The sequence below is a fragment of the Condylostylus longicornis genome, unplaced genomic scaffold (assembly GCF_029603195.1).
Source record: "Condylostylus longicornis isolate FDR11 unplaced genomic scaffold, ASM2960319v2 ptg000100l, whole genome shotgun sequence".
NCBI classification, from domain to species: Eukaryota; Metazoa; Arthropoda; class Insecta; order Diptera; family Dolichopodidae; genus Condylostylus; species Condylostylus longicornis.
The window spans coordinates 3,570,423-3,585,489 of record NW_026578068.1 but is presented as its reverse complement, the minus strand read 5'-3'; the positions used below and the strand labels follow the sequence as shown (position 1 = coordinate 3,585,489).

The window sequence follows — 15,067 nt, the reverse complement described above, 5'->3', positions numbered from 1 at the left end:
TTAGAAGAGTATACTCTTTTGTTTTTTTTGGAGACTGAAATTTTAGAATTAAAACAAAAAAAAAATTGTAATTATAATAATAATGAGAATGGAATTATTTTAAGAATTTAAGAGACCCCAGAATAATATCAAAAATGCTTACATAGACCCAAAAAAAAAAATTATTTTACCTTTAGGAAGATTTCATTTCGTTTTTGTTGGTATTTTAGTTTCATATTTAAACTGATTTTGTTTTTTTATTTTTATCGACTTGGATTATTTTTGAAATGGTTGCTCTTTCTCTGTTTATCATTTTATTATTATTTTACTGTCTGAATAATTTGACTGCTGTGTCAGTGCGTATTTGGAGCAGCAGGAAAGGTCATTTTTTTTTTCTAAATATTTTATTTTTTTTTAAATCCCAGATGAGCGGGAATTAATTTTCATAATAAATCATCAAAAAATGAAGAACCAAAAAAAAAAAAAACTGAATTGAATAGGTTTTAGGTTGATTTTTTCCGTTTTGCTTTTTCTTTCTGTTTAATAAATTTTTTATTAAGGGTTTTTTTTTTTGTTATAAAAGAAATTAGAGGGGAAAAAAAATACTGAAAATATTTAAAGAGTGCATTATTAGGTATTATGATTTTCTTAGGTTGATTTTCTCAAAAGGTATTCATCATAAAAAGAAAAGGTTAATATTGAAATAAAAAAGGGTTATTTATTTTATTATTACTAATTTGTGTGTTTAATTTCAGTTTTTTTTCTGTTCTGTTTCTTTTTATTTCTTAATAATGAAATAAAATCATATATTATTATAGAATTGGACTTGAAATGATTTAAAAAAAAAAAATAAGAGCGAAGGTGAAGATGAATTAATCTATTTTCGAATTTCGAAAGAATATTTTAAAATTTAAGAATTTTTTTTTTTTTCTTTAATTTTAAAATTAACAAAGATTTATTGGTTCATATAAGTAATTTGATAAATGATTGATTATAAATATGTAATAGAAGACCCGAATTTTTTTTTCGTATAAAAGAAATTTAAGAAAAATAAAGGTATTTGATAAAGGATATTTGAAAAAATTTTATATTAATTTTATGATTAAGTTATAAAGGAAATGATGTTTAATTTATATAAATATTTTGTAAAACCATTTTTATGTACTGTTTGATTTCGATCGTCTATATATAGAATTAGATAAATTATTTAAGGGGAATATGGCGCAATTTTTCTTATTTAGTATATACTTACAAATAGTATGTCAAATTAAATTTATTTTTTAAGTGCTGTTTTGGAAACAAAAATAAAAATTCAAAATTTACATATTAATTTTAAATAAAATAGAAGTTTTCGTCGAATTTTCCAAAACTACGAGTATGTATGTTATTTTCATTCCTTATTTTTCGAATAAAAAACAGGTATATGTAATACAATAACCACCTCCTCTGACTTTCGTATAAATATATAAAATTTTAATATTAGAATACTACATACATGCATATCTAAACTGAATATAATGACAATATACTTTCAAATTAATTATTGTACCGCTAATATAATCAGTATTCTTTCAATTACATTTCGAAAATTAAAATTTGAAAACCCTTTTTTTTTTTTTTAATTTTTTTTTTTTAACTCGCATATTTTTTTTTTTTACTATCTATATTTTAATTTTTTCACGTTAATTTTATTATTTCCAACTTCTTTTTTTATTACAATAAATAAAAGGTACTAATAATATTGCTAACAATTTGCAATTACATTTTAATGATTCTAAAACAACACAAAAAGTAAAAATACCTATTTTAAAATTCTGTACAAAAGAGAACCAATAAAAACTAAATCAGTGAGAATTAAAAAAAAAAAGAGAGAAAAAATGAAATTAACATTACAATTATTTACAACTAATATAAGAGAAGGAGGGGAAAATTATGATGGGTAAACAATTTACATTTTTATTTTATCACTTTAAATTAAAACGGTAGCAGTTAGCGTTTACTTTTTCTTTACCTTCAAGACAAGTATTTATCATTTATCCTATGGCAATTTTTTTTTTTTTTATAAATTTATTAATAATAGCGTTTTTAACATTTTTCTTTATATTTGTTATTGTTTTCGATGTTTTTTTTTTACATTTATTCTACTTTTGAATCAGTTTTTACTTTTATTCTCTTAACTTTGTTTATTGGGTTGTATTATTTCTTTTCTATATCTGAAAGGAAAATACAAAGTTACATGTAAAATAAAATTTATAATTTACATTTATTATTGCAGTGTACAGACTGTAGATTTTTATGCATTCGGTATTCGTTGCGTAAACACAAAGAGTACATCATAGTGAAGAGAAAGAGTGTAAAGGGAAATTTAGTATGAAAAGTTTATCATCAGTTATCATTGATGAAAATTAAAATACATACCTCTAATTTTATTTATGCTCTTTTCTGTTATGTTGGATTTTTCTGTTATGTTAGAAAAGAAATTTCTAAAAATAATCTCATTTCTTTTCGTTCGATATTTCTTTAATAAAATTTTACGAATAATTCTAATTAGATAATTAATTATATATGTGTTAGATAATTAATTATATATATATAAAAAACAATTTCGGATATTTATTAAAACCCCATTATTCTATTCTCACAAGAGTATGAAAATTAAAATATATTAAATAGTACTGTCGCATCAGTAAATATAATATCATTTTTATAAAAATAAAATTATTGACTATGGTTATGAGCATAAGGCCTGAGGTGTATGTATGACTTATATTTTACAAAAACATAATTATTTGAGAGAAAAATGTAAATTTGAAATAAAATTTAACAGGCAAATTCTCTCCCGTTTTTTAAAAATCGAGTAACATTTATTTTTTCGAATACCTTAGAATCTGTACATTGTTGTATGACAGTAACATAATTTTTTATATATCTATCTGTTATAAATATATTATGTATACTTATTACAGAATATTAATGTACACAATAATACACAAAGTTATTCTTTTAATAATAATAATATAGAGTCTGAAAAAAAAAATTTACGTGTATTTTATTATCTATTCATAAAGCATATAAAGTTTACGGGACATTATGTCTTGAATTTACAATGCATTCCCACACTTTTTCGTTTATATTATTTTGTTACTGTTTTCTTTTATTATTGTTGGTTTTCTGTTATCATTAAAATTGTTATGTCGTTCTTACTTATGAGTACATATGTATGTATGTATGTATATATTTTATTTGATTTTTGTACACAATATAAATATGTACATAAATATGTATTTACTTATATAAACATGTTATATACATAATTATATTATATTGTTATATTTTTTCCTCTTTTAATTTCTTTGACTTTCTTATACCTACCTAAGTTCTTTAAGTAAGTATATGTATGTATGTATGTACATATTATAAATATTATATTTACATATGCATACATACATTTCTCTACACATTTTTGTTATTGGACTACATAATAAATACCAATTACATGTTAAAATATAATCTGGCCATATACATACTTTAGTTATTACTTATTATATAAAAAATACGGTTATTTTGATTTTTTCTTTTATTTTGTGTTTTTTTGAAATATTTTGTTTTATTTGTTTATTGTACATAAATTTATTAAAATGTGAATGGAAGTTATTATATGAATTGTAAGTTAATTACATGTGTATGCACATTTAATCTATATAGGCTTCTTTTTAAGAAAAAAATGTGTTATACATTTTATATAAATTTATTTTACACAAATTTAATATTTTCTCATTATTATTATTATTATTATTATATTTTATGTATTTTGTGATTTTGTTTTTGTGTTACATAAAATACGTTAGAGAACAATTCAGAAATTGTTGTACCTAATCATAATAATAATATTTTTACTTTAACTAAATAATTATATATGCAGTTATACCTACCTACTGTTATACAAGTATTAGCATTACAGTTATTTACCTTTCAATAAGATAGAATCAAATTACTGTTAATGGTAGCGTAAATTTGAAGTTATAATTTTACACGTAGTGTGTACATAATCATTTGCATTTTCGAGTTATTTTGCCTTTTTTCATTGCAATTTTTTGTTCTAATAGTATAAAAAATAAAATATTGAAAAGTAATTAGTATTAAAAGCTGTACTATCTTCATTTCTAATATTCTCTATTGAAATTTTCAAAAAGTACCTTGTGTTCGCACTACAAAATGTTTTTATAATTGATCTCACATTTAATTCCTTGAGCGTTTATACAAGTCATTTTGTACAAACTACATCAATATTATGCAATGCAGGTGAGACGAATTTGACTGACAATGGACTAAATGCTTTTTTTTTCTTATTTCAAATTGTTTTTAAAATTAGTTATAAAATGACAATATTGAAATTTCAACGTGGGAGAGAGTTAATTTGTTAGTATAATAGCGATAATCTTTACTACTTACTTATAAGAAGTTGTTTTTATTAATTTTTTTTTTGGTTTAGTTTTGGAAATTATTATTCAAAAAAGAGGAAATGCTTATATACATACATACATATGTACATATGTGCATATGATAATTTTTCACTTTATTTATATCCAATCACGCATAGGTATACGTATAAGTTTTCACTTTATTGTCTGTCAGTACCTATTTCGTTTTAATTTTTTTTTCTTCACTCTTTTAGTTTACTTGTGCATACATATATATGTATGTATGTATGTATTTACTTAAAATCTTTCAGTTGTTCTCTTTCCGTTATAACGACAATTTTTAATTTTTTTTTTTTACCTTTTCAACTTGATTAACAGCTTTTTGACTTTTATAACTGTAAATAAATTACGTAAATATGTACGTGGTTAGGTGCAGTTATAAATTATGTAAATATTGTTAATTTCATATAATTAATTTTAAAATACAGAAAAATACATACATTAAATATTGTTGTGTACTGAATAATAAATACATAATATGTATGTACATAAATAGAGAAGATTAAAATCTGACTCATATTTGGCTTTTGAACAAAAAATAGGTAAAATTTGAGAAATAAGAGAAATTATCATTTCTCTTATAATTTATCAAATACATTTTGAAGACAATGAGGTAAAAAAAATTTTTGCTCTTTTGCAAAAAAAAATTTTTAGTTATAAGACTTTTATAGAGCGAAATTCATTGAATTAAATTTAAAAATATCAATTTGGTCTAAAATTATGACTCATTTTTGAAAATTATATTTTTTAAGTTGATTTTGTTCAATTATATTACACATTTGCCATTTCTGTCCTTTTTTTGTTAATAGTTATTTGAGGATTCAAGAAAACTCAATGTGTGATTAAAATTAAAAAAAAAACTTATAGCAGCACAAGTATTTTTTTAATATTTATTTTTCTTACCTGATTTTTTTTCAATATCTCAGAAAACAAATCTACCTGTTATACTGTATTCACTGATCTATAAAATTTTATTTTATTTTCCATTTTTATTACATCATTTTCAATTTAAAATGCACTTATTTTGATATTGTTAATTTTTTATTTTTTTTACTCTTATTTTTCATCCTTTCTTACCCAAATAATCAAATACCTGATAGGTTATTTTTTTAATATGCGTCCATTCTAAAATTACAAAAAAAAAATATTCAAAAATGCTTTGAGATACCTTACATATGAGATGAAATTATAAATACATTCGTATTTATAGAGGGGAAGAGAGCGCGCAATACAAACAGATTTAAGAATTGAGAAGAAAAAAGTGAATGAGTTTAAATTGAAATCAAATGAGTGAATTAAACTCATTTGATTTCAATTTAAGAGATGAATAAAAATGATCATATTACATTTTTAAATTAATGATTATGAATGAAGCTTACGTAGTTAGTTGATTTTTAGGTTATTTTGACATGAAATTATTATACAAGTTTTTTTTTTTTTTTTCTTGGATTTTTAAAAATATCATTTTCTTTTACTGATAGATATAGGTAGAGCACTCATTAATTTTATGATTTTTTTAAATTATGTTCTCTCGAAGAGGAACTTTGATATTATGTATTGTTGCAATTACAAATTATATTTGATAAAATTTAAGTAATATTATAAAGAAAACGGGTTTTCTTCAAGTATTTTTTGACAAATAATATACACATATATAAAAATAATTACAATTAATATTAAACAATAATTTTATTAATTTTAAAATAATTAAATTTGCCTATTTGTTGTCTTTAAATAAGATTAGCTTTTAAAATATAACAGATAGTCAGTCAATAATTTATTATTTAATTTAATAATTCGTACATTCTTGCCTGTAATAATGTTAAAAATTACATTCTTTGCATATAAAAAATTTTGCTTAATACGAAATTCCTATTAAAAATCATTATTAAAAAATTTAAGATAAACCATTGATTCAGATTGTATGTTGTACCTTGTTAGTATAAAAATTATATGTAGATATTCTTTTGATCAATTGTCAAGTTGGTTTTATACATAAAAAAAAATAATATTTAAATATGACGAAGAACTGATTATTATCGCCTTTTTATTTTTTTTTTCTATTCTTTATATACATACGAGTACCATAATATATAATTTGTGTGCATAACTAAAACATTTTATATTTTATAACCTCTTCTAAATAAAACAAAACTATAATAAATCATAAAGGTTCTAATTTTTTCTACTTCTTACTTATTTTGGAATACACATTCATCCATACATACATAATATTTTTCTATATTTTTAGAACAAAGATAATGTATTATTCTATTGTTTTAATAAATAGGGAAAAATTGTACCTCTTTTTACACATTATATAATTTATATAGAAAGAAAGTTTTATTATTTTAAAACAAAAAAATCATGTGTGAGAAAAAAAATGAAGAATTCTATTATATAATTAATTTATTGAATAACTAATATAAATCTTATTTTAAATAATATGAAAAGAAAAAGAAATAGAACAGGCATGAGTTATATTGTTATTATATAATAAAATTATTTTTTATTACTTATGTATACATACATAAGTATATGCAAGAATATTATCATAATAAAAAAAATAATGGTGTAATAAAAATGTTTTCTTGAAAAGAACAAAAACTTAAGCATTATTATTATATAATTATGTTTTTATTATCTTTTTATCTTTAATAAATATAATGTTACGAATTATTATATTAAATACATACATAGGTAAAATTAATTAATTAGAGAGAGAGAATTGCTTTTTAACTTGTGCACGTCCCTGTGAATTTTTTTATATGTAGTTAAATATCGTATATATTTGAAGAAAATCAAATTATTTTATTATATATTTTTACATACCTTTAGAAAACAAACGGTTGTATATTTCGAAATTATTAATTATATACTTTTTTTTCGTCTTAAATAATATTTGGATATTTTTTTGAATATTTTTTTTTAAATGTAATAATTTAAAAAATTTATGACACTATATAAAAATAACTGCACTGTAAAATGAGTGATAATTAAAAAATGAGAAATTTTCATGAGAAATTTTTTGCTACCCAATTACTTCAAAATTACTCATATTATTTTTAATGATAGCGTTCTGTTTACTATAATTATTACATGTTTATATATGCATGCACACAAGTACACTAAATATGAGGTGCTTTGCAACTTTGAGTATTATTAAAATTTTACCCTTATTATAATATAATTATAAATTGGATGTAATTTAAATTCAATAGTTAATAAATTCCAGAATTTGTATTTTAAAAGGAGGAAGTAATATTGAAAACTAAGTAACTCGAGGTTCCGTTATAACGCAAATAAAGATCAATATTCTCCTCAATTTGTAATTTTATTAATTTGCAGCAAAAGTGCATCAGTATAAAAATGTTTTTTTTTTGTTTTTCATAATTTGTTCTTTCAAATTCCAGCAATTATAAATTTACAATATTATTACCTAACAAATTTTTTTACAATAAGTAATGAAGTTTTTTTTTTTTGTAACATTTATAACAATTGTATATTTTTAATTGGTACATAGTAACCACCATTCAATAAAAAAATTAATCAACCAAAACTATTGAATGCAAAATTAACAAGAAAAAAAAAACAAAATTTTTTTGTTATATAAAAAATTTCTTTTTATACATGCAAGAATTTTCACAAACAAATTCAATTTGTTAATTAATTTTGACTGTTTTCCTCTTATCCAATTAAACTTTTATACTGTCTTATAGGAATTGTTTTACTTTTTTTGTTTTGTGCAAAAAGAAAAATGTATTGAATTTCGTGATAAGGTATTTTAAATTCTTAACCTATACACCTACATATGTTCATATATATAATATTTGTCTATTTATTGTATATATACTTTTATACATGTATAAATATGAAACATTTATTCTTGTGTTAATTTTAACACAAAAATATTTATTATACAATTAAAATTGTATAAAAAAAAAAATCAACTATATACAATAGAATGAAATAAAAACAATATAACAAAATAAAATAAAAACAAAGTGTTATATTTTTTGTTATTATTTTCATTTTATCATGAAATATTATTCAATTCCATTTAAAAATGATCGTAAATCAATATTCTATATATAATTGTTATACATATAATATTATTATGTATGAACTATGTATGAACATTTTGTATTACATTATAATGGATACATTGAATCCTATACATACAATATCGTATACAAAGGAACGTTAACGTATAACAAAACAAAAAAAAATGTATAGGAGAAGTGCAATTGGAAGGTGTAAATTTTCACATAATAACAATAGCATTTACAACTTAACTGAACATAATTCATTTTTGATAGCTATTGAACTAGTTTGGTTTTTACAATTGAATATACTAAGTATTCTACATTTAAAATAATAAAGTAAAATATTATAAGCAAAATTTTTGGAGTATAAAATCTCATTATTAATATTCCGTTTGTCCATCCATTATGCCATGATATTAATTTATATAACACTTTTTGCAATTTCGTATAACATTTATTAAGCTAAATATAAATCTAATTTTGAACACTGCTAATGAAAATTTCATTTTCTTCTCATATTCTTCTTTAATGATATGCAAAACGTTTTGTCCAATAATTTGAAATTGGAGACCAAATTCGGCCTCTTAAACATATTTTAAGAATTAGAAATGTTTTTATAGTTTGTTGGAAATCAGATTAATATTTGGAAATCGGATTAATTTTAGCAATTTAATGTTGTTAAGTGAAAAATGCTCTCAAAATTCACTTTATTGATTTATTAGAGTATATTTCCAGTTGTTTTTATACGCCTTCGTGTGTAAACGAAGACTTGCTTTGTGTGTAAGCGAAAATTAACTAAGTTATGCTAGTTTTATATTTTTTCATCTTATTGTTGTGTCTAGGTTTTGTTTTTTTTTTTTGTCATTTTGACGTAGATATAAAATAAGAACAAATTAAAGAAAAAATGTTTTTTTTTTTGTTTAACAAAATAGTCAGGCAATTTTTAAATTTTCCGTACACATAAAATTCCTCTATGCCTCGAAAAATTCATCACTATATAAGTAGGTACTTGGGATAGAAAGGAAGAGAAGGAGGAAAGTATGTAAGGAAAGAAAAAGATATTCTGATAAATTTTAAGTTAGTAAATCTTTTTTTTTTAACCATTTTCATTTCAAATTTCATTTTTTACTATTTAATTTTAAAAACATACCTAAGTAGTGTTAAAATTTTCGTTTTGGCAAATTCTCTATTCTTTAAAATGAAGATCATTTATCTCATTATATGCATATGTACTTGCATACATACATATATGAAATGCATTTAGTTTAGCATATTTTAGTTTCTTTATTTTCGAAAAAGAATGAATTAAAAAGGAATCCGATGCATTTATGCAAAGGAATTTCAATAATATGAGACACGAATTTTGGTTTTTCATTTTATTTAGTTGCAAAGTTCAGAACGCGAATAGAATATTTAGATTTTGTTAATAACACTTTAATTTTTGTATTTTTTTTTTTTCGAGTCTTTTAGACTTTTGTATGATTTAAAATGTTTTATATAAATAGAAGCTTGCATAGGTTTTAATCCATCGATATTGTATAAATTTTAAATTTGTGATTTGGAAAACATAAAATTTTTTTTTTATTTTTTTGTGTGTGTGCATGGTACATGCGTAATTCATTTCTCTTTACTTTCAAACAAATTCAATAAAATTTTTCCCAGCTAATAATGAAACTAACAATTAATTTTTATTCTCTTGCCGAATATTCAAATTTATATAACAAAATAAATTATCATTTATGTATGCAATAATTTGCTCATTTGTATGAAATTATTAAATTAAAAACACATTATATTCAGTTAAATTATTTTAATTATATTTAATGCCTTTCCAAAACTGTGTTATTTTTTTTTTTACGCTACACGGTTACACACTTATGATTGATCCTTAAAAAAATTAATTTTTGCCATGACAAAACAAAAAAGAAAGAAAAATTAACGCTAATGTTACGCTCATAAGTTAAGCGTGTGAATGTGGATATGTGGATTGTACATGAATAAAGAAAGAAATTATATGTATGGATGTGTATATTCTCCGTGAGAAACAATTCAACGAAAAATGTCAAACAAAATAACAAAAATGAAAACGAAAAATGAAAGAATAAAAAATAAATAAAATTAAGCTGAGAATTAAATATAAAGAAATTGCAAAATAAACAAAATAATTATATAGAATGGCAAACAGAAGAGTAAAATTTCGGAAACTTAAGACAAAAAATTATGTATTTAAAAATTATGTCCCACAATAATAGCATATCATACATTCATTATTAAAGTAGATTTTAATTGTTTAAAATAATTGTTTTGTGTATTGTGTGTGCGGAATTCCCGAAATCATGTATTGGTGTTTAGTCGAGATGATGTATTGGCGTTTAAGAGAAATAACTAAATTTATTAGAATGCCTAAAAATATGCAATTTTTTTTATATTTTTCAAATCAATGGATTCTAATATTAATACTTGCTTATTTTCGAAAAAAAAGTTGACTCATCCAATTCTTGTAAATCGCATCCAATAACATGAAAATTAATAAAATTTCAATACATGTACTAAAACAAAACGAAAAACATTTTTTTTTTTTAATTTGATTCACATTATCGCTTTTAATAGGCATATTAAATATGCAAAATATTAATAAATTTTTTTTAAAAAGAATAACGAAAAAAAAAAAAAAAACTGGAAAGAGAAAATAAAATTCATTTTGTTTGTCCCTTTTTCAATTCTCCGATTTTTTTTTTTGTTTTTTGCATATAAGTATGCTATAATTATGCATAAAATATACACTATGCCTGTAATATGCTTACAATTTTTCCATTTGTCCACTATTCATTTTTGTTTTTGTATTACCGACTTGGCTTTAAACACGTGAGAACCAAATTAAATGATTTTTTATTGCCATTTTTTTATGGACGTTGCTCTTTTTTTATCATTATTGTTTTCCTTTTTTTTTTGTTCATTCCTCTATTTGTTTATCCTCTTAAATGTTCCATTATAAAATTCTGTCTTTTTTTTTGTATAATTTGTCTCCACCATATGTGTACGTTACACAGAGAATATGACTATGAGCAATGAATTCCCACTTTGTACAAACAGAAAAAGGCTCTTTTTTTTTTTTTGCATTTTGGCAAATTTACCCAGAAAAATATTTGTTTTATTGGCAAACCATTTATATACAATATGCATGCGTATTTTATTGAATATATTAAAGAATTGTAAGCGAAAGTAATGTAGAACTTTTATATATACAAGCATATGACATATTAAATAATTGTTTCTTTCCTGAAATAGCAATGATATTTTATTATTTTATTGTACTTTATTGAAATTGTGCTCTGCATCTATAAGAGTGTATATGGACATATCGTATTATATTCTAAATTATGTGATTTTAGTAGAATTCAATACTATGGTTGTATTTTTAATAGATAGGCACAAAATTGCATTATGTTATATTGAAATTATAGTTTTGCTTTGATAAGTTTTATATTTTCAATAGTTTTCTTCTAGAATATTTATTTAATATAAAGAAATATGCACAATATTCACCATGAGTAAAAATTTAGTTAAGTGAGCAGAAGTTTAGCGAGCCAATTCTTTAATTGATTCACCATTTATCGAACGATTGTGTACGCATTTGAAGTTTGTACATTAAAATTTATGAGTATTTGTAAATGTAATAGTATAGTTACATATATCTATAGTAAAATAAAGGTTACATATTCTAACATATTTATAAGAAAAGTAATATTTTAATATGATATCGTCTATGATACTTTGATTCCGATAAGTTTTTCTTCTTTCATATTTCTCATGTGTTTTTGAATTTGTTAATTTTTTAGAATGTTTTTGGAATCATAAGAACTGTGATTTGTCAAGAAAAATTAATAGAAATGTACATTTGTCATTTGAAAACGTACACAAGTATTTTAAGAAATGTGAACATTTAGAACGAAATTTCCTTCTCTTTTGATTTCCATGGGATTGATTTTGATATTATTTTCACTCAAGCATTATAATTTGTATGCATAACTTGATAATTTTTTTTTGTGTATTTTTTCATTTTCTATGGTATTAAGAATACTTTTTTAGAGTTTAATATGCAAAAGTCAACCGTGACAATGTTGTAATTTAAATGAATTTTTCTGTAAAAATATAATAATTGATTATGCGATAATGTGTTATTGATTTAATACTTATAAAAAAATTAAAATATGTATGATGAAGATTTATTGATAATGAAATTTTATAAATAATTATGTAAAACATAATGATTTGAAAACATAGAAAAAAATATAACATAAATTACTTATTTTGAATTTTTTCACGTATAACAGTTTTTTAAGTTATACACATATACGATAATTCTACACCGTTGTATAACAGTTTTAAATTTAATACTTTAATATTAAAAAATATCGTATAAACATTTATTTAATTCATTTTTTGGTTATTTTACAGGTGTCAATCTGGTTGGAAAGGACCATTATGTAATGAATGTGAATTATATCCCGGCTGTATTCATGGCACATGCACAAAACAATGGGAATGCCTTTGTAATGAAGGATGGGGTGGTCTATTTTGTAATCAAGATTTAAATTATTGTACAAATCACCGACCCTGTCAAAATAACGGTACTTGCCGTAATACTGGATCTGGTTTATATACTTGTGAATGCCCTCCAGGATTTACTGGAACTGATTGTGAAAAAAGTATTAACAGTTGCCAAGATTTTCCATGTTTAAATGGTGGATCATGTCATGATGATGCTTTAAATAAAAGTTATCGTTGTGAATGTAAACAAGGTTGGTCGGGACGTCACTGTGAAAAAAAACGTATTACTTGTGCTGAAAAACCATGCTTACATGGAAAATGCCGTGACACCAAATTGGGGTTTCAATGTGAATGTCCAGCTGGATATAGTGGTATAAATTGTGAACAAACACAAACTGATGAATGTAATCCAAATCCATGCCAACATGGTGGTACATGTTTACAAAAAACGAATGGTGCTGCGGCAGAATGTATATGTAAATCAGGGTTTATTGGTGATAGGTGTGAACAAAATGTTGATGACTGTCAAGGAAATCCATGTATGAATGGTGGTACATGTGTTGATATGATAAACCAATTTCGATGTCAATGTGTCCCTGGTTTTATTGGATCCTTGTGTTCGGAAAAAGTTGATTTATGTTTGACGAAACCATGTGCAAATGGTGGAACTTGTACAACTTTAAGTAATGATTATAAATGCCAATGTAGACAGGGTTTCACTGGAAAAGATTGTAGTACTGATATTGATGAATGTGCATCGAATCCATGTCATAATGGTGCAACATGTGTTAATCGAGTAAACAGTTTTCAATGTTTATGTGCTGGAGGCTTTGGTGGACATCAATGTGACGATGAAGTTTATGCACCATCATTTGGTGCACATCAATATGGTACTTTACAAGGTCAAAATGATGGTTTAACTGGTGGACAAGTTGTTTTAATTGCAATATTATCAGTTGCAATGCCAGTTATTGCTGTAATTGCTGCATGTGTTGTAATTTGTATGAAGCGTAAACGTAAACGGGATCAAGAAAAGGATGATGCAGAAGCAAGGAAACAAAATGAACAAAATGCTACAGCACACCATGGTACTACTTTATCATCGAAACGTAGTTCAAGTAGCGGTTTAACTTTTGATAATTCAAATCCGAATATAATTAAAAATACATGGGATAAAAGCGTTAATAATATATCAAGCTCAGCTAGTGTTGATGATTGTTTGTTAACAACTAGCTTATATGGTGCTATGTCAAATTATAGTGATAATAATGCCAATAGTGATTTTTGTAGTGCAGTACCAACACAATTACAAAGAGCAAAATCACAAAAACAATTGAATACAGATCCATCATTAATGCATAGAACTTCACAATTATTATGTAATGGTGGTACTAGCAGTAATAATAGTACCACAAATTCAAATAGTGTTCAAAACAGTGGTTTAATAAATAGTAATACAAGTAGTAGTTTAGCTAGTGCCACTGTATCTGGTGGAGTTGTTAATACAGCGAATACAGCTGTTAATACTGCAAATACAACAAATTGCACCAAAGAGTATATGCTTGATAGTAAAAGAATGTCAGTACTAGGTGAATCACAATTTTGTAATCAAAGATGGCCTCCATCACAAACAACAACATGCGGCGGTCAAGTTGTACAAACAAGATCACAAGTAATTGTTTGTAGTCCGCCACATATGTAGTGATTTATAATTTATATATAAATTAATTAATTAATTTAATTATATATATATATATTTTTTTTTTCAAATTACTCTATATATCCCGTCTCCCCTTGCGCATCACAAAAATTTTTTTATATGAAAAAAGAAAATGTAATAAAAATACATTTATAAATGAATAATGTATGAAAATGAAAATTTATTATAATATTTATGTATATCAAATTTTTTTTTTTTTTTATTTTTTAATTATAATAAAATAACAAAATAAAAAATAATAAAAATTATAAATTGTATAAAGATCTTAGATTTATTTAAATAAAGAAATT

The 15,067-nt window shown here is 22.9% G+C and overlaps 1 protein-coding gene across 1 annotated transcript in view; it reads left to right on the top strand.

Annotated features, from left to right (window-relative positions):
- LOC129614075 (neurogenic locus protein delta) overlaps positions 1 to 14,855 on the top strand; it is a 164,741-nt gene extending 149,886 nt beyond the window's left edge. The window contains exon 6 of the mRNA XM_055528462.1: positions 12,965 to 14,855. Coding sequence (XP_055384437.1) covers positions 12,965 to 14,759 — 1,795 coding nt within the window. The 3' untranslated portion in view covers positions 14,760 to 14,855. The remainder of the gene's footprint in view (positions 1 to 12,964) is intronic.
- Positions 14,856 to 15,067: the final 212 nt, after the last annotated feature.